We start from the raw sequence: 20,951 nt of genomic DNA on the forward strand, positions 1-20,951 counted from the left end.
AGGTGTGAGGTGAAGGTCTTGTTTCAGTCTTTTGCATATCGTTTTCCAGAACAGTTTTATTTTAAAATAGAACAAACCATACAACAGTAGCTATGACAAGAGGCTAAAGTGCTTGAGTCCCTGGACAAGCTTGAATCTCCCAAGGTGAGTAGCACAGGATCTTCCTTCCCGGCGCCCCCTGGGTCAGCAGCGCTGCCTAGCATGTGAGGTCATGGTGTACATGGCATGTCGTTGACCAGGAGGGGCCTGCTCTGAAGGTCTCCTCCACAGGGCTCCCCACCATCACCCTTGCAGTGGAAGTACCACTGGCTCAGAGCTGTGGGGCCCTGGGTCTCTTCCCAGACGTCCTGGTTAATTAAGGCCGCCTCCTGGCTTGCTTCGGCAGACAGTTCCAGCACCTGGGCGAAGCTCCTGTGAACAAGACAGAACCAGTGAGCAGTGCCAGTGTCCACTACCCAGAACCCAGTGAGCGGTGCCAGTGTCCACTACCCAGAACCCAGTGACACCTGAGACCCTCCACAACAGGGAGGAAGTGGGGGAATTCACACCTACCAAGTCTTGGTATTTTCAATAACCTCATACGCATGTGAAAGTTGGATAGTGAACACATTAGGAAGACCATAGAAGAATTCATGCAGTTGAGTTATGGTGCTGGAGGAGAATACTGAAAGTACCATGGACTGCCAAAGGAGCAAACAGATCTGTGTTGAAGAAGTGCAGCCAGAGGGCTCCTTGGAGACCAGGATGGCCAGACTTTGTCTCTCAGACTTCGGACATATTGTCAGGAGGGACCAGTCATTGAAGAGGGATATCACGTTTGGTAAGGTGGAGGGTCGGAGAGAAAGAGGAAGACCCCCAGAGAGACGGATTGGCAAAGTGGCAGCATCAGTGGGCTCAAACTTAGCAACGATTATGAGGTTCCCAGGAAAATGCAATGAAACGATAATGAGAATTCTGCATAAACTTTCTCCCTCATATAATGCAATCCTGATCCAGATTATGTCATCATTCTTTACAGAGATGGAACAACGAATCACCAGCTTTATATGAAAAGGAAAGAGACCCCAGATAATTTAGGGAAAGAGAGGAACTGAGTGCAGGTGGCCAGGAGGCAGGCTTGCAGAATGTGCCTTTTGATTGTTTATGTGTTTTTGTGTACACATACCGCCCCCACCAAAGAAAAAGAGGGAATGGAAGCAAATACTGTTGAATGATGATGCACAGAGGAGATTGTAATCATTGCAATGAAACGATGGTGTAAAGATGATGTTCTCCCATGTAAACTATCACTCAGTTTTTACAATATAAAGTTAAAAGAAAAACAAAGCATTACTAGAGAAGAAGAACAAAGGCCTCTCATTCTTGAACTCAAAACCACAGGAGTCAAAACAGCCTGGTCCTGGTACAACGACAGACATAAGACAAACGGAAGAGAATTGAGAATCCAAAAGCAAATCCGTCCACGTATGGGCAGCTGATCTTTGACAAAGGGATGAAACTCATTAAGTAGGGAGTCAAGAAAAGGGTTTCTATACTTTAGTGTAGGAGGAAGGCAAAGGAAGACAATGAGAGGCGTATAAGAGCTAAAGGAACCAGAGAGAAACACACACAATCCTACAATAACTATTCTCGATGAACAATACACAGACAGACACACAGCTGAGCAGCTGTAGGAAGGAGAGTGGAATGATACCCATGATTATATACACACAGGCATGTCAGAGGCTATGTCTACATAAGCAGTTACCTATGCTGCAAACATATCCACGATACAGCACAACATACGGGGAACAGCTGTGAAAACTTCTAAGCTCTAACCAAACACCTTGAAGGAACGAGTTGTTGGGCCCGGGGGCTCAAGATCATAGTCTTAGGGGACACCAAGTCAAGTGGCATAACATGTCCATGAAGATAATGTACTTTGGTTAGTAGCAACTGGAGTCTAGCTTGAGAGTGGCCATCTAAGAAGCTATCATGGGTCTCTTCTCCCTGTCTGGAGCAAAGAAGAGCGAAGGAAATCGAAGACGCATAGAAACAATTAGTTCAGTGGCCTACTAATGGACCACGCGAACCTCAGCATCCATGACCCTGAGATGAGAACTTGATGGTGCCCAGCTACAAATACCAATAGCTCCGGAAGGAATCACATTAGAAGATCCTAAATAGAGTGGGAAAAAATGTGAAACAAAACTTAAAAGTGTAAAAAATACTAGGCTTCCTGGTCAGCTAGAGATAGTAGAACCCTCAAGACCATGGCCCTGTCACCCTTCAGGTCTGGAACTGAACTCAGCCCCGTGACTCAAGTTTCCGCCAAACAGTGGACAGGTACACTAGATGAACAATCATACTAGAAGTACCCACTCCTGGGAACAGCTGACCATTTGAGATCAAAGGGGCAGCATTTGCCCAGTGACAAAGTTCAGAAGGCAGGAGAGGTTAGGAAAAGAGGAGGAATAGAAACTGGAGGGGAAGTGGGATAAGCAACGTTACTGTGAGGGATTACAACCAATGACCTGAAACTTGCTGAGTGAAAGACTGATTTGCTCCATAAACTTTTACCCAATTCAGAATTTTAAAAAATCCACTCCCCTGCTCTCTCATTTCCTCCTGGGCTAGATGCTTGGATGTGCAACCAAATTCTTATAAAATAAAGGGCAGAAAGACACATGGAAAAAGAGAAAGAAAGAAGACTGTAGAAGTGTTTGTTGCTGTTTAGTGCCACTGAGTTAGTTCCAACTCACAGCGGCCCTGAATAACGTTTCCAAGGAGCAGCTGGTAAGTCTGAACTGCCGACCTTGAGGTTCAAACTGATCTTGAGGTCCAGTGCATTATTCTGCAGCGCCACGCCAGCACTCCACAGAAGAATTAATACATTTATATTGAAGTATTGGCAAAGAATACCATGCATGGACAGGCAGAAGAATGAACACATCAGTGTTAGAGGAAATACAACCAGAAGGTTCCTCTGAAGGGAGGATGGCAAGACACTCACCAGGAAGACATATTGCTAGAAAAGGATATCATGGCTGGTAGGGTTAATGAAAATAACGGACAACCCTCAATAAGATAAGCTGACGTGGTGGCTGCAACAGCAGGTGTAAGCATGCCAATGGCCCACAAGACAGCGTAGGACCAGGCAAGGTTTCACTCTGCAGTGTCGAACTCGGACATGAGTTGGTGCCAACTTGACAGCAACTAACAACAACCACCTAGTGCCTAGTGAAGGGCTGTCGGCAGCAAAGCAATCTCCTAACAGAACCCTAACATGAAACAGGGAAAACAGAACAAGCAGTCAGGAAAGCAAAGAAATTCAATGATTAAACAGATATTTAGGGAGTACCAAAGCTCACTCGGAAGCTCTGGGTGGGTTGAGCAGTTCTTGCGCTCAGCTGTGCTGAATGAAAGGCTAGTGCTTTGCATCTACTTGAGGTTCCCCAGAAGAAAGGCTTGTCAATTTCCCAAAACTCACTCATTGAGAACCCTGTGGAGCTCAGTTCTGCTGACACACAAGGGGCTGCCATGAATGGGAGCTGACTCGATGGCAACAAATAGCTACCACCTCCCCCACCCCGTATCCACACAGGCTGGGAAGAGAGTGGCTTGTCTGGGGGCTGTACCCTAAGGGGACTCATCCTACACCCCGATCTGCCAGAGCTGTTGGTGTCCTAGAACCCAGCTTGGCCCAAAATGGACTCGTATTCTGAAATACCTTCGGAGTTCCAAGTCTTTCTTCATGGTCACGTCCTTGAGTTCTCTCAGGAAATCCAGCGCCTTCACGCTCTCCTCTGAGTGGCTGGCCCCAAGTTCGCCCAGCAGAGAGTGTGTGGTGGCCAGCTCCTTCTGCAGGTGGTCTGGGGGAACAGAGGATCGTGAGCAGTGGGCCCCGGATGTGAGGACACTCTACATGGTCTGTGTTTCACTAGAAGGCTTGGACAGGGAAGAAATTCCTACACAGGCACCGCAGCTATCCCCTGCCTAAACTGAGGATGGCTAAGCTTGTGGGACACATGAGGCTACTATCCAATGATCACCAGGACAGACATGGAGTGAAACTCGGCATCTCCAATGGAAAAAAAGGCAAAACAAAAGCCACCCAGAAGGGGCTGGGGGTGACTATGATGCTCCCGGCCTGACCACAGGACTCAAGACAGAACTCCCTGTGCACCCCACTCCTGGCATCTCTAGCCCAGAGTGGCTGCGCTTCACTTCACTGCACTCTCCCGCCTGCCGTTTGCTCACGAGTGTCACTTCCTCTCCAGCTCCTGGCACATCAGGGCCAACTCTAAGTTAGGGTAACGCTTTGAAAACCTGGAGACCCCGAGTAATACAAATTATTAAGTACTCTGCTGCTAATGGCAAAGTTGTCACTTCGACCCCCCCCCAGAAGCACGGGAGAAAGGTCTGAAAACTCCGAACCCTCTGGAGCACAGAGTCAGAGTTGACCACATGGGGGGATCTTACAGGAGCAGTAGCAAGCCCAGCCCCTCGGACTCCCGGCTGTGGGTTCCATACTGTCCCTGGCTTCTCTCTCTCTTTCGGTGCTGGAGGAAGTTCTTGTCTTTTCAGTTCCTACTTCCGGTCCCTTGCAGCTCTCCATGCATCTTACCCCATCTCGTTTTATCTCTTTATATCGCATGAGATTGACTCAAGGCACACCCCGCACTACCTACGCCTCATGAACACAGCAGACCACCCATCCTTAAATGTGGTTACAACCAAAGAGATAGAGATTAGGATTTACACCATTTTCTGGGGGACGTAGCTCAACAACCTATAACATCGCCAAAGAGACATGTCTTCATCCTAACTCCCAGTACCCAAGAACGCGGACTCAATTTATATACATGAATACCTGCAAATGAACATCTGAGCATGATATTAGCAAACTGTATGTTGTATAACTGGGAGGGCTTCAAAAAGTTTGCGGAAAAACTCCATTATATTTTCATTTCATTTTCTATGAGCTTTTTGACGCTTACTCGTATTACTAATAATATGCACACACACACAAAGACGGTTGTTAAGTGCGGGTCATCGTAACTGGAATACATCCTAAGTTGGGGACTACCCGGATGTATTTTTACCACAGTAAAAAAATGCAGGGCTGGGTGCCGCCATCTCCTACCCAGGAACTGCTGGCTACCACCTTCCAGGTGGATGGCTGTCACTGGAAGCTCGTGCCTTGTGCAGTCCAGGGCTGTTGCGAAGGTCTTGTACTGCTCCTCGAAGCTTCCAGCCACTGTTGTGAAGGGGGTGAGCAGCTCTGCCTGCAGTAGGGAGAAGGGCTGTTACGGGAAGGCTGTTCTCCTCCCCATCCCTGCCACCTGCCCCACCCTGAACTGCCTTCTAGAATGTGCTGGGCCATGTGCCAGCATGACTAAAGCTGTCCCACGCTGACCCCCTTACCACAGGCAAGCTGTCCCATCACTCATGGGTTTCTGCATTTGAAACCAGCATTTGGTGGTTAGAGTCCCTGGGCAGTGTGAATGGTGAATGTGCTTGGCTGCTAATGGAAAAGCTGGCAGTCTGAACTCATCTAGAGGTGCTTGGAAGAATGACTGGCCAATCTACTTCTGAAGACTCAGCCACTGAAAACCCGAGGGAGTAGTTCTAGGCTAATGGGCACGAGGTGGCTATGAGTGGGAGCTGACTCAAAGCAATTAGTTAATTCATGGGAGGAGGTGGGGAAGCCAGAGGCAAAGGAGGTGCTGGGGGACTCTTGCAGTGGCCAGGGAGAGAGACCCCAAGCTACGTGCTGAGCACTGAAAAGTTGGTACCATCCAGGGTCACTCTGAGTCAGAAGCGACTCCGCGCATATAACAATAACCACCCAGGGACTCTGCATCTAGTATCCAGGTATTTATCTGTATCTGTCATCTCTGGGAAGAGCAGTGACTCCATAGGATAAGCACTGGACTACAAACTGTGAGGTTGGTAGTTCAAGCCCACCACCTGCTCTGCATGAGAAACATGAGGTTTTCTGCTCCTGCAAAGATTTTTAAAAGCCTCAGAAACCCTATTAAGGATCACAATGAGTCAGAAACAACTTGACAACACTTAACAACAACATCTGTTATCTCTACCATTCGTCTCTCAGCTTGTTAAATTGTGGTGGCTTGCATGTTGCTGTGATTCTGAAAACTATGCCACGGATATTTTAAATAACACCCATGGTGGTCACGTTTCAGCGGAGCTTCCGCACTAAGACAGACTAGGAAGGAGACACAATATTTCTGAATGGTTAGCCACTGAAAACCTTTGAACAACAGTGGAACATTGTCAGATATAACGCTGGAAGATGAGTCCCTGAGGCTGGAAGGCACTCAAAATACAACTGGGGAAGAGCTGCCTCCTCAGAGTAGAGTTGACCTAAATGACAGGACCTAAAATGTTGATATGGTACAACTCAAAATGAAAACAAACAGCTGCAATAGCCGTTAATAATTGGAATGTGGAATGTACAAGCTATGAATCTAGGGAAACTGGAAGTTGTCAAAAATGAAATAGAACGTTTAAAGAAAGACATTGTTGCTGTTAAGTTCCGTTGAATTGGTTCCGACTCATAGTGGCCCTGTGTAAAATGAGCTGGTATTAGTCATTTTGAATGGGCCAGTCATACAGTTCACTATGCCTAGAAAGGCAAACTCTAGAGGAATGGCATCACATTCATCATCAAAGAGCATTTCAAGATCGATTTTAAAGAACAATGCTGTCTGTGGAAGGATAATAACCATATCCAAGGAAGATCAGTTAATTCAACTATTAATCAAATGACACACCAACCAATAAAGTCAATAACGAAGAAACTGAAAAATTATGCCAATATCTTCAGTCTGAACTTGATCTCTATCAAGATGCATTAATAACTACTGGTGATTAAAACATGAAAGTTGGGAACAAAGAGGAAGGATCACTAGTTGGAAAATACGGTCTTGGTAATAGAAACAATGCTGGACATCACATGACAGAATTGTGCAAGACCAATGGCTTATGCTTTGCAAATACCTTTATTCAACAACATAAAAGGCAACTATACACATGAACCTCACCAAATGGAAGGCAGAAATTAAATTGTCAATTGTGGAAAGAAATGACGGAGAAGACCAATCTCATCAGCCAGGGGTCAACTGTGGAAGTTCTGGCTGAAGTTAATGAAAATTAAAGCAGGTCCACAAGAATCAAAATATGACCTTGAGTATATCCCATCTGAATTTAGATACCATCTCAAGAACAGATATGATGCATTAGACACTAATGACTGAAGACCAGAAGAGTTTTAGGATGACAGTGTTCTAAGCCTTGAGTCACAATACTAAAGGATTCTATGGGCAAAATACCGCATGAAGCAGGAAGCATCAAAAGATGGAAGTAATACACAGTCATTGTACCAAAAAGAATTGGTCGATGTTTAATCATTTCCAGAGATACCATATGATTAAGATCCGATGATATTAAAGCAGTAAGTCCAAGCTGCCCTGAGACATTGGTGAAAAACAAGGCTCCAAAAATTGATGGAAAACCAGCACTAGAGACACTCACTCGTCTATGCCAAGAAATCTGAAAGACAGCTAGCTAGCCTACTGATTGGAAAAGATCTATATTTGGGCCCATTCCAAGGAAAAGTGACCCAGCGGAATGCAGAAATCATTGAACAGTATCATTAGAATCACACACAAGCAAAATTTTGCTGAAGATAATTTAAAAACATTGACATGAGAGCTGTCAGAAATTCAAACTGGATTCAGAAGAGGGCATGGAATAAAAGGTATCACTGCTGCTATTAGCTGCATCTTGACTGAAAGCAGAGAATACCAGACAGATGCGTACTTGTGCTATATGGACTATGCAAAGGCATTTGACTGTGTGGATAACAACAAACTATGGATAACACTGTGAAGAAGGAGTATTCCAAGATATTTAATTTTGCTCAAGAAAAACCTGTACAATAGAATAAGAGAAACTGTTAGAACAGAATGGTTTAAAATCAGGAAAGGTGTGCACCAGAGTTTTATCTTTTTACCATACTTTGCTCAGCAAATAATCCAAGAAACTGGATTATATATATGAAGAAAAATGTGGCATCAAGATTGGAGGAAGACTCATTAACAATCTGCAACATGCAGATAATACAACTTTGGAAACAAAGAGGGTTTAAAATACTTATTAATGATGATCAAAGGATTATAAAAAATATCAGTATGGCATATAAAAAAGGTCAGTATGGATTATAAAGTAATGAAAATCCTCACAACTGGACCAATAAATAACACCATGATAAACAGAGAAAAGATTGCAATGGTGATAGACTTCATTCTGTTTGAAATCACAAGCAATGCTCACAGAAGCAGCAGTCAAGAATACAAATGACATATTATACTGGGCAAATCTGCTGCAAAAGACCTTTTTAGAGTGTTGAAGAGCAAAGATACCAGTTTGAGGACTAAGGTACACCTGACCCAAGCCATGGTATTTTCAATAGCCTCATATGCATGTGAAAGTTGAACAAGGAATAAGGAAGACTGTAGAAGAATTGATAAATTTGAATTAAGGTGTTGGAGAAGAATACTGAAAGTACCATGGACTACCAGAAGAACAAACAAATTTATCTTGGGAGAAGTATGGCCAGAATGCTCCGTAGAAGCAAAGACAGCAAGTCTTCATCTCTTGTACTTTGGACATGCTGTTAAGAGGGACCAGTTTCTGAAGAACATCATGCTTGGAAAAGAGGAAGACTCTCGGTAACCTCAACTGACACACTGGCGGCAGCAACAAAGAGCTCACACAGAGCAATACTGAGGATGGTGCAGGACTGGGCAGTGTTTCCTTCATTATGCATAGGGGGCTATGAGTGCGATCCGACTCCACTGCATCTGACAACACTGGCTGTCATCCATCCCCTATCTACTATCCATTTATCCACCCCTCGTCTTATCCTCCACCGACTTGTCCATCTTTCTGTCACCTGTCTGTCTTTCACTGGCTCTGCTTTCTGTAGATCCCCTAAGACACTGTAACAACTTCAACACTCAGCACAGGGAGTGCACACACGTGGAGGACACTCCTGTGAAGTGGGGGAGACCATCTCAGCCAGAGGCTTCTCCGTCAGCTGTGTTGTGTGGCACGCACACTGACCTGTGCATTCAGCATGCCCAGCAGCTCCCGAGTCCTCAGGCCGAGCACTTGTCTGGCCCGCAGCTCCTGTACCTTCTTCTGGAGCTTCTCCTGCTCCTGGCACATGGCCAACAGATTGTGTTCTGCCTTCTCCTCCAGCTGGGCAAGACTATTCTCCATCTGTGAAATGCAAAGACAGCTCAGGCTGGGGAGACAGGGCTGCCAGCCCACACCACTGTCCCCTTTCTGGCCCGCTACATGGGAACTCCACCATTTTCACCTTGACGGTCAGCAGTGTGAGGAGCAACGTCTGAGACTCCATCATGTCCATTGATTCGGACAAATCCTGAAAAACAACGGCAGACTCTCAGTTCTCAGGGTGCTGCATACTCTCTCCTTCCTCAATTCAAACACACAAAAACTTATTACGGCCCTGGGCTCAGTGAGTCTTTTCTGATGCTTTCTCAGGAGGGGTGAAGAGGTGGTGGTGGGTGGGCCGGGGAGAGCCAAGGCACCTGGTGAGTCAACCCTGACCCTCCCAGCACTGGTTCTGCCACATCCCACTGAGACCACAATCACCCCTACCAGGGACAGGATGGGACCCAGTGCCTAGCTCAGGATGACACCGGTATACTGAAAGCCCCAGTGTCATCTTTTACCTATTTCCATGTCTGCATCTAAAGCTCCTGGGTGGTATAAATGATTTGCACTCAACATTTAATCTAAAGGGTGGTAGCTTGAACCCACCCAGCAACAGCACAGAAGAAAGGTCTGGCAATCTGCTTCCATAAAGATTACAGTCATCAAATCCTTATGCGGCACTTCTATTCTCTAACACACGGGGTCGCCCAGAGTCGGAGTCAATTTGACTGCAGTAGGTTTGGTTTTGGGATTTGGTGTTTGCATCAACACTGCACGTGAGCAAATGTAAACTCCCAAAATGATCTAGGAGTGTTTGTGTTCTTGGCTTTTGCCCTGAAAGGACTGGCTGACTTGGTGTTCTCATAGAACTAGGGCCTTGGGTGGCACCAGGCAAAGGGCAGGAGCAAATTAGAGCCAGCCAACCAATTAGTAAGTTCCCTTTTCTTTTCAGACACTGGTTAGCTGCTACTGATTCAGCTCCCAGTTCATGGTGGCCCCATACATAATGCAATAAAAGGCTGCCTGTCCTACCCATTCCTCATGATGGGAGATGGAATGAACCACTGGGTTCCATAGGATTTTCGGGGCGTATTTTTAGAGTTCATTGGCCAGACCTTTCTTCCCAGGTCATCTTAGTCAGGAAGCTCTGCCGAAGCCTGTGCACTATCCCAGCAACACCTCCACTGGCAGGTGGGTGGTGGTTGTACACGGGTGCACTGTCCACAGTCGAACCCACTCTCCTATGTTGTTAAGTGCCATCCAGTCAGTTCTGACTCATAGCGACCTGTCTAGGGTTTCCGAGGAGCAGCTGGTGAGTCTGAACCGCCAACCTTGCGGTCTAGCGCCTTATGCCACAGCGCCACGCAGTCTCCTGCATGGGAGGTGAGAATTCCACCACTGAGCCGCTGCCATCCCCATCTCATGTACTTACAGGGCTCTTTTTCCGTAAAGAAGAAAATGAACTGGAATTATTTTTCTGTGTCATCGTCTTTTCCAACTGTGGAGTCTTTTTGACCATACTTTTATCTGAGATAAAGAAAAGTATCTTAATGGTAAGAAGAGTGGGCTTTAAAAGCCCAGTCAGACTCATTTCAATGCCCAGTTCATAAAAATAGGAGCGAGGCTAATCTCTTACCATTGATGGCAGAAAGATCCAGGTCTGGTGGGGCAGTTCCATGTCCTTCCAGCATCGTGGACTGCAGATCGCCCTTGGCAACCCCACTCAAATCTGTGGGCCAAGCAAGAGTTCCCCAAAATCAGCACAATCAGGCAGCGAGAACCTCTACAAGGTAGTCAAATAACACACACTTTGTATGTGCACACTGAGTATATTTTATTGAATACCAATTTTAAGAAAAATTGGTAGTACTTCCCACATGCCAACTACAAAACACTACTCACACTTCCTTGTGCAAGCCTTGCTCTTTATACAGCCCGATGGCCTTAACCTTGGTTTTCCTCTTATATGCTTCAGGAACGCCTAGCTACATTCAAAGAAATACAACATGTATTTTTTCACAATATTACCTGCTTCCAAGAACTCTACTTTTTGCTAGTGGTTTGGGCTGAGTTGTGTCCCCAAGTAAGATAAGTTGAAGTCCTAAGCCCTGTACCTGTGAATACGACCTTATTTGGGGAGATAGGTTTTTTACTGTTGCTATTTTTAAAATCAATGAACAAGGTTGTACCAGAGTACTATCAGTCCTTTCTGAGGCATGTTATAAATTATAAAGGGGCTTCAAACTGTTCATGGAAATATTCCATTATCTATTCATTCCATTGTCCCATGCACTTTCTGAAGCCCCTCGTAGAATAGGCTCAGAGACTGGGAGGCTGTCTACAAGCCAAGGAGCACCTAGGTTACAAAGGTTGAGAAAGCTAGGGAGAATCCACCCCAAGACACTGTCCTGAATTCATGCTGCTGGCCTCTAGAACACGAGGAAATACAAATCTGTCCTCTGAAGCCACCTCAGGAGGCCAAGACAGGTAGGTTACCATTCGTGTTCTAACTTTTTGAAATATCTGGAAAGACAATCAACCATCTGTTGAGAGCAGCTGCCCCCACGGTGGGGAACGGGGAACCTCTGGTGGCAATTTTCGGTTATTTCTTTTGCTATGGTGAAACACTTCATTGTGTACACATACTGCATTTCTATTCAGAAAACACATTTTCTATCCAGCCTCAGGGTGGGACCTTAACAAGCAGTCTCTGCTACACTTGTGGGTTCTCTAACACAGCATTGCTGACATTCGGGACAGGATCGCTCCCTCACTGGACCCTCTCCAGCAAGGGAAGAGGGAATTTAAGCATGACATAGTTAGTTGAAAACAAAATTGCCTTCCATAGTCGTCAGTTATGAACCGAATTATGTTCATCCAAAATCTGGGCTGTAAAATCTAACGTCTGCATCTGTGGCTACCGTCCCATTTGGGAGTGGGTTGTCAATGAGGTGAGATTAGTGTACATTGTGTTTTGAGTTAATTTCTTGCAAGATATAAAATAGATATTAAACAAATAAGCAAAGAGAGAGATGAGTCCGACAGATGCCAAGATACATGGAGATCTCCAAGAAACCAGGAAGTAGAAGCTAAAGAGACAAGGCCCTTCCTTCAGAGTCGACAGAGAGAGCGCCTTACTTTAGAGCTGGCGCTCAGACTTCGGACTTCTGGCCTCAAAAACTGTGAGAAAATTCATCTGTCTGTTAAAACCGCCGACTTGTGGCTCTTCTGTTCTGCACTAGCACTAGGTAACTCAGAATAGCGTCTTTAGTATCAAAATAGCATGCAGACCCCTCCTTACAACCGTAAACAGTTTCACACCTTCCCTCATCATACAAGGAGCTCTGGTGGCATAGTGGTTACAAATCAGGCTGCAAGCCGCAAGGCCGCCAGTTCAAAACTACCTGCTGTTCTGTGGGAGAAAGAAGAGGATTTCTGCTCCCGTAAAGATTTACAGCCTCGGAAACCCTGTACAGGGTCACTATGAGTTGAAACCGACTCCATGGCACATAACCACCAGCACCTCCATCTTACGCACCGGAAGTGCCTCTGTTTTTCTGAAGCGGGTTGGGTTTCTTTCCACCTTCCGGCATTTTCCCACTGGTTTTTAATGCATCTGCCACAGAAACCTGTTATGAGAACATGTGAGGATCAGTGAACAAGATATCATCCCTTCACGAGAAAGGCCCCGGTGTTATCTAATGCAGTTTGCTTTCTGCATTAGGAAAAAACAACACTGGCTCCAAATGAGCGCATTCCCCCCTCTGGGGGCCCATGAGTTACAGAGGGGACTGGCTCCACAAGGTAGCCAATACTGCAATCGTTACAGAAGCAGACTGCCACATTTTTCTTCTGTGGAGTGCTGGTAGGTTCAAAACACCAACTTTGGGGTTACAGCTGAGTGCTTAAGCACTGTGCCACAAGGGTTCCTTTAGCAAGTATATGGGGTCAATTAAAATTTTAGCAATGAACAATTCTGGAAATTGGAATTAACACAGCACCATATACAACAGGAGTCCCCACATGGTAAAAATCATTAATATGCTTAGTTGTTAACCAAAAGGTGCCTTGGAAGAAAGACTTGGCGATCTTCTGAAAAATCAGTCTCTGAAAGCATTAGAGTACAGTTATACTCTGACACATTTCAGCTGGCAAGAGACTCAATTGCTACTGGTATTAGTACCACATACAACAGCACTAAACCCCACAAAATAAGTAGGTTCAAACAAATCTAACAAAACATGCGTGAGATCTATACCCTAGAAACTATAAAACACTGTTGACCCAACTTCAAGATTGTGGTAGTTTTATATGCCCACTGCTTGGTCAGTCACAAGTCCAGGTGCTATTAAAGATAACTAAACCAAACCACATGCTCTTGAGTCAACGTCAACTCCCGGTGACCGCTGCATGTCAGAGTCCAAGGATATGTCACAGAATTTTCAATGGTGAATTTTTGAGAAGCACATTGCTAGTCCTTTTCCCCAAGGTGCGTCTTGAGATTAAACCAGCTGACCTTAAGTAAAACTGATCACCCTCTGTATTGGTGGTCCTTATTAAGGGATTTCTCCTAAGGTGCACTCTACTTCCAGATTATAGGTAGACATACTTCTTCTTGGAGCCTTACCTATAGACTCTGGACTAGAGGACAGTCCCTCGTAGTCAAGTGAGTCAAATCCTCAAACTAAATCTCTCTCCATATATGTGTACCTGCTGTTGTTGCTAGTTGAAATGGAAGTGATGCAGACTCATGGTGCCCTCTCTGTATGCAGAGTAGAACTGCTTGTTCCCACGGCTCTGCTCTGGATGGTTTCAAACAGGTAACAGTCAACATTTAACAATTTGTGCCACTACTGATTCCTACATCTATCTAACTGGTTCTCTAGGGAAATAGAAGACAAAGACTTACTGTAAAGTTACAGTAGACATGACATGACAGTGTGGCATTGGCACAAGACTAGGCGGACAAGGAGGAAACAAATGGAGCCACATAACGATTGATTTTCAGTGGAAGTGCAAACGCAATACAACAAGGAAAGTCATTTCAACAAATAATTTTGGAGTAGTTTAACGCCCATGTAAATTTCAATTCCTACATAACAGCACATGCAAAAAATAACTTAAAATGGATCACCAATCTAAAATGTAAAATCAAAACTATAAGACTCCTAAAAGAGAATCTCTGTGATTTGGGGCGAGACAAAGATTTCTTGGATAAAACACCAAAAGCACAAACTGATAACTTGGGCTTCATTAAAATCAAGAACTTCGGCTCTTCAAGAGATATTTAAAAGGATAGAAAAACATCAGACAGAGAGAAAAAAAAGTGCTAATCAACATAAGGGTTGGTGTCTTAGTTATAACAGAAGGAGCCCTGGCAGCATAGTAGATTATGAGCTAGACTGCTAACAGCAAGGTCAGCAGTTCGAATCTACCAGCCACTTCATGGAAGAAAGCAGAGGCTTTCTGCTCCTGGAAATCCTACACAGGGTCACTCTGAGTCAGAAACACCTTGGTGGCACAAAACCACCACCACCGCTGTAATAGAAATACCACGAGTGGAGGGCTTTAACAAACGGAAATGGATTCTCTCGGTTTAGGAGGCCACAAGGACAAATTCAGAGTGCCGGCTTCAGGGGAAGGCTTTCGCTCTGGGGACAGCTCTCTGTCGCCCTTCAGTTTCTATAGGCCCAGCATTCCTTGGAGATTTCCATGTGTCTTGGTCTCAATCTCCCTCTGGATCTAGAAGCTTCACAGTGCAGGGACTCCAGGTCCACAGTACTCCACTGCCAGGCCTTCTTTCTCCTGCTCTTCTCTGATCTTTATAAGGTGAAAGATGTTCAGGCCACAATCACGTGGAAACTTCCTTTCAATGGGTTGGCTGCTCATAGCAGATCTTATCATGGAACTACATTAGATCTCATCATGGGGAATTGTGGCTGATGTTGAGTGCCATCAAGTCGATTCTGATGCGTAGCAACCCAATGCACAAGAGAATGAAACACTACCTGGTCCTGCACTATACTCAGAATCACTGCTATGCTTTAGTCCACTGCCGCTGCCACGGTCTCAATCCATCTTGTTGGGGGTCTTCCTCTTTTTCCTGATTTTAACTTTACCAAGCATGATGTTCTTCCTGATAACATGTCCAAAGTATGAGAGACAAAGTCTCGCTATCTAACATTCTGTCTCTACTTCTTCCAACACAGATTTGTTTGTTCTCCTGGAAGATCATGGTTACTTTTAATGTTCTTCTCCAATACATAACTCAAATGCATCAACTTTGCTACAGTCTTCCTGACTCACTGTCCAACTTTCACATGCATATGAGGTTATTGAAAATACCATGGTTTGGGTCAGTCACACCTTTAATCTGCAAACTTATCTTTGCTCCTGAAAACATTAAACAAAACTTGTGCAGCAGATTTGCCTAATGCAGTATGTTGTCTGATTTCTTAACTGTTGCTTCCATGAATGTTGATAGTGGGTCCAAACAAAAGGAAGTCTTTGACAACTTCAATCTTTTTTTCCATTTATCTTGATGTTATTTATTGGTCCAATGGTGAGAATTATTGGGGTTGTTTTTTTTTTTACATTGAGGTGCAACCCATAGTGATCTTCATCAGTAAGTATTTTAAGTCCTCTTCACTTTCAGGAAGTAAGGTTGCATCATCTGCATATTGCAGGTTGTTACTGAGTCTTCCGGCAATCCTGATGCCATGTTCTTCTTCGTATGATCCAGCTTCTTGGATGATTTGCTCAGTGAATAAGTATGGTGAAAGGAGACAGCCTGCTGGATATCAGGTCAGCAACACAGCAGCTAACACGTCAGAAAACTCAAATGCAAAAGGCTATATGCTATGTAATTCAACTTAACCTTTTGGAAACGGCAAAACTATAGAGACATGAAATAGATTAGTAGTTGCCTGAGAGCTGGGAAGGGGCTGACCAAATTGAGCATGAGGTCTATGTGTAGGTTCCACAAGTACATCATAGTTCAATGTTCCAGAATTCCCATTCTTCATAAGGTTATCCAAACTTCATTATGATCTACACAGTTGTATGCCTTTGCATCGTCAATGAAACACAAGTAAGCATCTTTCTAGTTTCCTCTACCTTCAGTCAAGCTCCATCTGGCATCAACAATTTCCTTCATTCCATGCCATCTTCTGAATCCACCTGGAGTTTCTGACAGCTCCCTGCTCAGTGTTGTGAATTACTTGATATGGCTTTGTCCAGTTATATCTATTGTTGCTGTAACAGAAATACCAAAGTGGATGGCAAACAAAGAGAAATGGATTCTCTGAGTTTGTTGTTGTTAAGTACCGTCGAGTCGGTTCCAACCCACAGCAACCCTGTACAGGGTTTCCGAGGGTGTAAATCTTTACGGGAGTAGAAAGCCTCATCTTTCTCCCGCGGAGCGGCTGGTAGTTTCGAACCACTGACCTTAAGGCTCGCAGCCCGATTCGTAACCACTACGCTACCAGAGCTCCTCACAGTTTAGGAGCCTAGAAGTCCAAATTCAGAGGGCCAGCTCTAGGGAAAAGCTTTCTCTGTCAGCTCTGAGGAAAAGGCCCTGTCTCCTTTCAGCATCCTGGGAGATCTCCATGCGTCTGGGTATTAATAGTCCCCTGTACCTAGGAGCTTCCCAGTGCAGAGACCCAGGGTTAAAGGACACATTCCACTCATGGCTCTTCTTTCTGGGTGGCAGTGGGTCCCTCTTTCTCTGCAAAGGTCTCTCTTCTTTTACAAGAGAAAGGTGTTGCATGCCACACCGTTGGGAATCTCCCATACCTCTGATCAGGGTCATGGTAAGATTAAGGGTTCAAACAATTGTGAAGATGGTGCATGACCGGGCAGTGTTTCATTCTGCTGTGCAGAGGGTCACTATGAATCGGAACCAACTCTATGGCCTGTAATCCTTCTATTTGTTTATTACATCAGACCACATTATAGGGGATCATTACAAACTGCCAGTGAGAATCACGGTCTTGCCAAGCTAATCTAGTTTGGGAGGGTATAATTCACTCTATGGCAATCTAGCCAGTCTCTGTAACACTAACCGAATGACTGGTAGGACTAGAGAAAAGAGAAGTGTTTGTGGCCCATCAAGGGGAGTAGACAGCTTGCTAGTAATATAGATAAGGTCCATGTACCCACATTGGGTGGGACCATGCAAGTAGAGTATACAGATTGGTCAGGTTTGCCATCCTAGCGGGTTTAAAATGAACCATCTCAGAAGCAGAAGAAGGGCTCTCACTGCCATCCAGAAGAGCCAGGAGTGGAGCATACTCATGGAACCCCAGATCCCTGTGAACTGAACCTCCTCCACCAAGGAGACAGAGAGCTGCAACACCACAGACGGTGAGAGACGTGGCAGAAGTACCAAGAACACGAGACAGCGTGGTGGGCTTGCCTGCCCATGGAACAAGAAAGCTCCGTGCCTTTGGGAGGAAGCTTGATGGCAGAGTAGGCTGCTTCCAAGTACGCAATTGGGGAAGTGACAGGGAGCTGACTGTGCCCACAAAGCTAGAGCTGAGCGCCTTTGGGTCACGGCTTACTGGAAGAGTGGGTGCTTAGCTGCCAAAGCTACATTTGCCCAAGCAGAGCAAAAGTCAAGGGACCACGGGGCTGAGACTGAGAGTTACAAGACTTTTAACACTTGCCTAAGCGAGGCAGAGACCACGGGGCTGCATGGTTAAGAGGCCAAAGACCAGGGAGAGAGGTGTGACTGCGGGTATGGCTGAGGAGAGGCTGTCCTGATCAAAAACCTGTACCCTAAGCATTCCTTACACTGAACTGTAACACATTCAATTCTCTGGTAGAGTGTTGTAGGATCAGCACTGGACTGCTAACTCCAAGGTCAGCAGTTCAAACCCATCAGCTGCTCCTTGGATGGTCACTATGAGTTGGAACCAACTTGATACACTTACCAACAACTTTCCTAATCCCCCCATAATCATGAGTTTAGTCTAAGAGCAGTGTGGCCACTGTAAAGGGTTCAGGAGCTAGCCAGTGGCTTGGGAGGGTGGAGGAAGTCTGACCTCGCAGGAATCGGCTTTGGGCTGATGTTGAACTTGATTCTCTTTCACATCCTGTGAAGTCAAGAGGTCAGACATCAGACACTGCACCCATGTCATTTTTACACTGTTGGTGTGCAGCTACAACCATTCTTGAATAATCTTCAGTAACATTTTACTTCCATGTGATATAAATGACGCTGTTGTTTGTTATTAAGTGCCACTGAGTTGGTTCTGACTCACAGCAACCCTGTATAGAGTTTCCGAGGCTGTAAATCTCTGAGGAGACAGAAAGTCTCACCTTTCTCCCTCGGAGTGTCTAGTGGCTCAAACTGCCCACCAAACTTGTAACTCATAGTCCAGTGCTTACTGCACAGAGCCGTGCTTCTGATATTGATACGGTAATGATGTTGTCCAATAAATTCTGCTTTCTTCTGGATCATCTTTCTTTAGAATGGGCATAAACATGAATGTCTTCTAATCAGTCGGCTAGATAGTTGTCTTGCAAATTCCTTGGCATAGACGAGTGAACGTCTCCAGAGCACCACTAGCTTGCTGACATTCTTCAGTTGGTATCTGTCAGTGCTTTCAGTACAGCATGGATTCTTTCTTCAACATTATCAGTGCAGAGAAATGAAGTCCTGGTACACGCCACCACATGGATAAACCCTGAAAACCCCAGGCCGAGTCAAAGGAATCACTTGCAAAAGGACAAATACCGCATGGTCTCACTTATATGAAATAAGCAATTTGATAGAGACCAAAGATGATTAGTGATTAGCAGGGGTGAGAGGGAGAGGAAAAGGGGGAGATTTTGATTTTGTTTTGGGGCAGAGACTTTATGGGGAAGAATGATTTGGGAAAAGAGACCAACAATGGCTATACAACTTGAAGACTTACTCAGTATCATTGAATCAAACACATAGAAATGGTTGAGAGGACGTAATTTTTTTATGCATATTTCCACCACAATTTATAATAGTAAAACCCACAAAAGTCAGAACCCATGGACAGTGGGGAACCTGTTTCAATGAGAAAATGCAAACATTTCCCATTGAGGAGCAGTGGTGGTGCTGTAGGGTAATTACTGGACTCATAATCACAAGGTGAGCAGTTCAAACCCACCTGTCACTCTGGAGGAGAAAGGTGAGGCTTTCTGCACCGATATAAATTTACAGCCTTGGAAACCCCACACAGAGTCACTATGAGTGGGATGCGACCCCAATGGCAGTGAGTTTTGCTTTGGAATAGAGAGTAATAGCCAAGTGGTGCACCTGTCACATTGTGTGTGAGAACCAGAATGCAATGGGAAGGTTTGGTTTTTCCAGATTCCTTTCATTTTCAGAAGTTGACATGATGCAGACTTACTACTTTTCTATCACTCTCTAGTAGTGGAAAATATTAGCATTTTCCTTCTCTGGCAGGTGTCTACCTTACATGGGTTCTGGCTTTCCTGAGTTTTACCTTGTATTGCAAAAAAAGAGTAAAATTAAAAAACAAAAACATTACCAAGTGCAGCAACAAGGGGGCGCTGCTGCCACAATTTCAGGGTAGAGTTAGAACTGCGAGTCTGTAAGGGGATCCCTGAGTGACCATCAGCCCAAGTTTGTACAAAGGAGTTCAGTTTCCACAAGTTGGACCTCAAGTCACAGTTTCAAGAACCCACTACCCACCCTATTTAGCGAATAAGAAAAGATTACTAGCAGAAATGAATCCTTCACTAAGCTTCATTAACCATGAACAAAGATTTGGAACATGGAGGGGAAAAACCCAAGTTATGCCTTCCCCTGTTCTCAGGACATAAACACGGAAACAGAACACATTTTTGGGTAATCTTTTCCATTTAGCATCGCTTGAAGCATTTGCTTATTTTGTTAAGAATCTTTCAAGTTGTTGTCTTTCTTTTTTCTAATGTGCCGTTTTGAGTTTTGACAAATGCGTATGCTTCTGCAAACAACACTCTCATCAAGATGTAGACGATTACAAAACAAGAGCAAACAAGCCTGCTGCTATCAAGTCTATTCCTACTCTAGTGAGTGACCCCATGTGGCCCACAGAACTTTTTTGGCTGTCATCTTTACAGAAACAGACTGACAGACTTCTTCTGCTTTCTGCTGAGAGGGTTTGAGCTACCAACCATTTGATTAGTAGCTGAGCTTTGCACCACCCAGGAACATTACTTAGAGTGTTACCATCCCTCCAGAAAGTTCCCTCACGCCTCCCTTGAGAATCAAACACTGTCTCATTTTGTTTTCACCAGTTTGTTTTGCTTGCTCTCCAATCTCTGCAGTGTAGTGAATTATTTGGCAGGGCTCTTCTAGCTAGTATCTGTAATTCCTACCAAATGAATGGGCAGGGCTATGCAGATGTGAGGCATTGTGACCCACCAAGGAGACTGGCTAGCTTGTGAACAATGTATATAAGTTATACAGCACTACGTGGTGTGGGACCATGCCAGTAGGGTATATGGAACTCTAACATAGGTATTGGTTAGTTTTGCCATCCCACTAAATTTAACATGAGCCATCCCAGAAAAAAAAGGGGGGAATCTCGCTGCTGTCCAGAAACAGAGGCAGGAGTAGAGCGTATCCTGAGCACCCTGTGCTGAACCTCCTAGATGCAGGAGGCAGAGAGCTGTGACACCAAAGATGGCAGAGAAGCAGTGGCAACAGAGGCTAC

At 45.0% G+C, this 20,951-nt stretch overlaps 1 protein-coding gene across 1 annotated transcript in view; it reads right to left on the minus strand.

The window, feature by feature from the left end:
* Nucleotides 1-209: 209 nt before the first annotated feature.
* The window catches only part of HAUS8 (HAUS augmin-like complex, subunit 8), a 26,266-nt gene continuing 5,524 nt past the window's right edge, over nt 210-20,951 (minus strand). The window contains exons 3-10 of the mRNA XM_006877132.1: nt 12,791-12,881; nt 10,889-10,981; nt 10,685-10,779; nt 9,392-9,457; nt 9,133-9,291; nt 5,126-5,267; nt 3,710-3,851; nt 210-411 (exon numbers count right to left, since the gene is read on the minus strand). Of these exons, the coding sequence (XP_006877194.1) occupies nt 210-411; nt 3,710-3,851; nt 5,126-5,267; nt 9,133-9,291; nt 9,392-9,457; nt 10,685-10,779; nt 10,889-10,981; nt 12,791-12,881 (990 nt within the window). The remainder of the gene's footprint in view (nt 412-3,709; nt 3,852-5,125; nt 5,268-9,132; nt 9,292-9,391; nt 9,458-10,684; nt 10,780-10,888; nt 10,982-12,790; nt 12,882-20,951) is intronic.

Source organism: Chrysochloris asiatica, unplaced genomic scaffold (genome assembly GCF_000296735.1).
Source record: "Chrysochloris asiatica unplaced genomic scaffold, ChrAsi1.0 scaffold00442, whole genome shotgun sequence".
Classification (NCBI taxonomy): Eukaryota; Metazoa; Chordata; class Mammalia; order Afrosoricida; family Chrysochloridae; genus Chrysochloris; species Chrysochloris asiatica.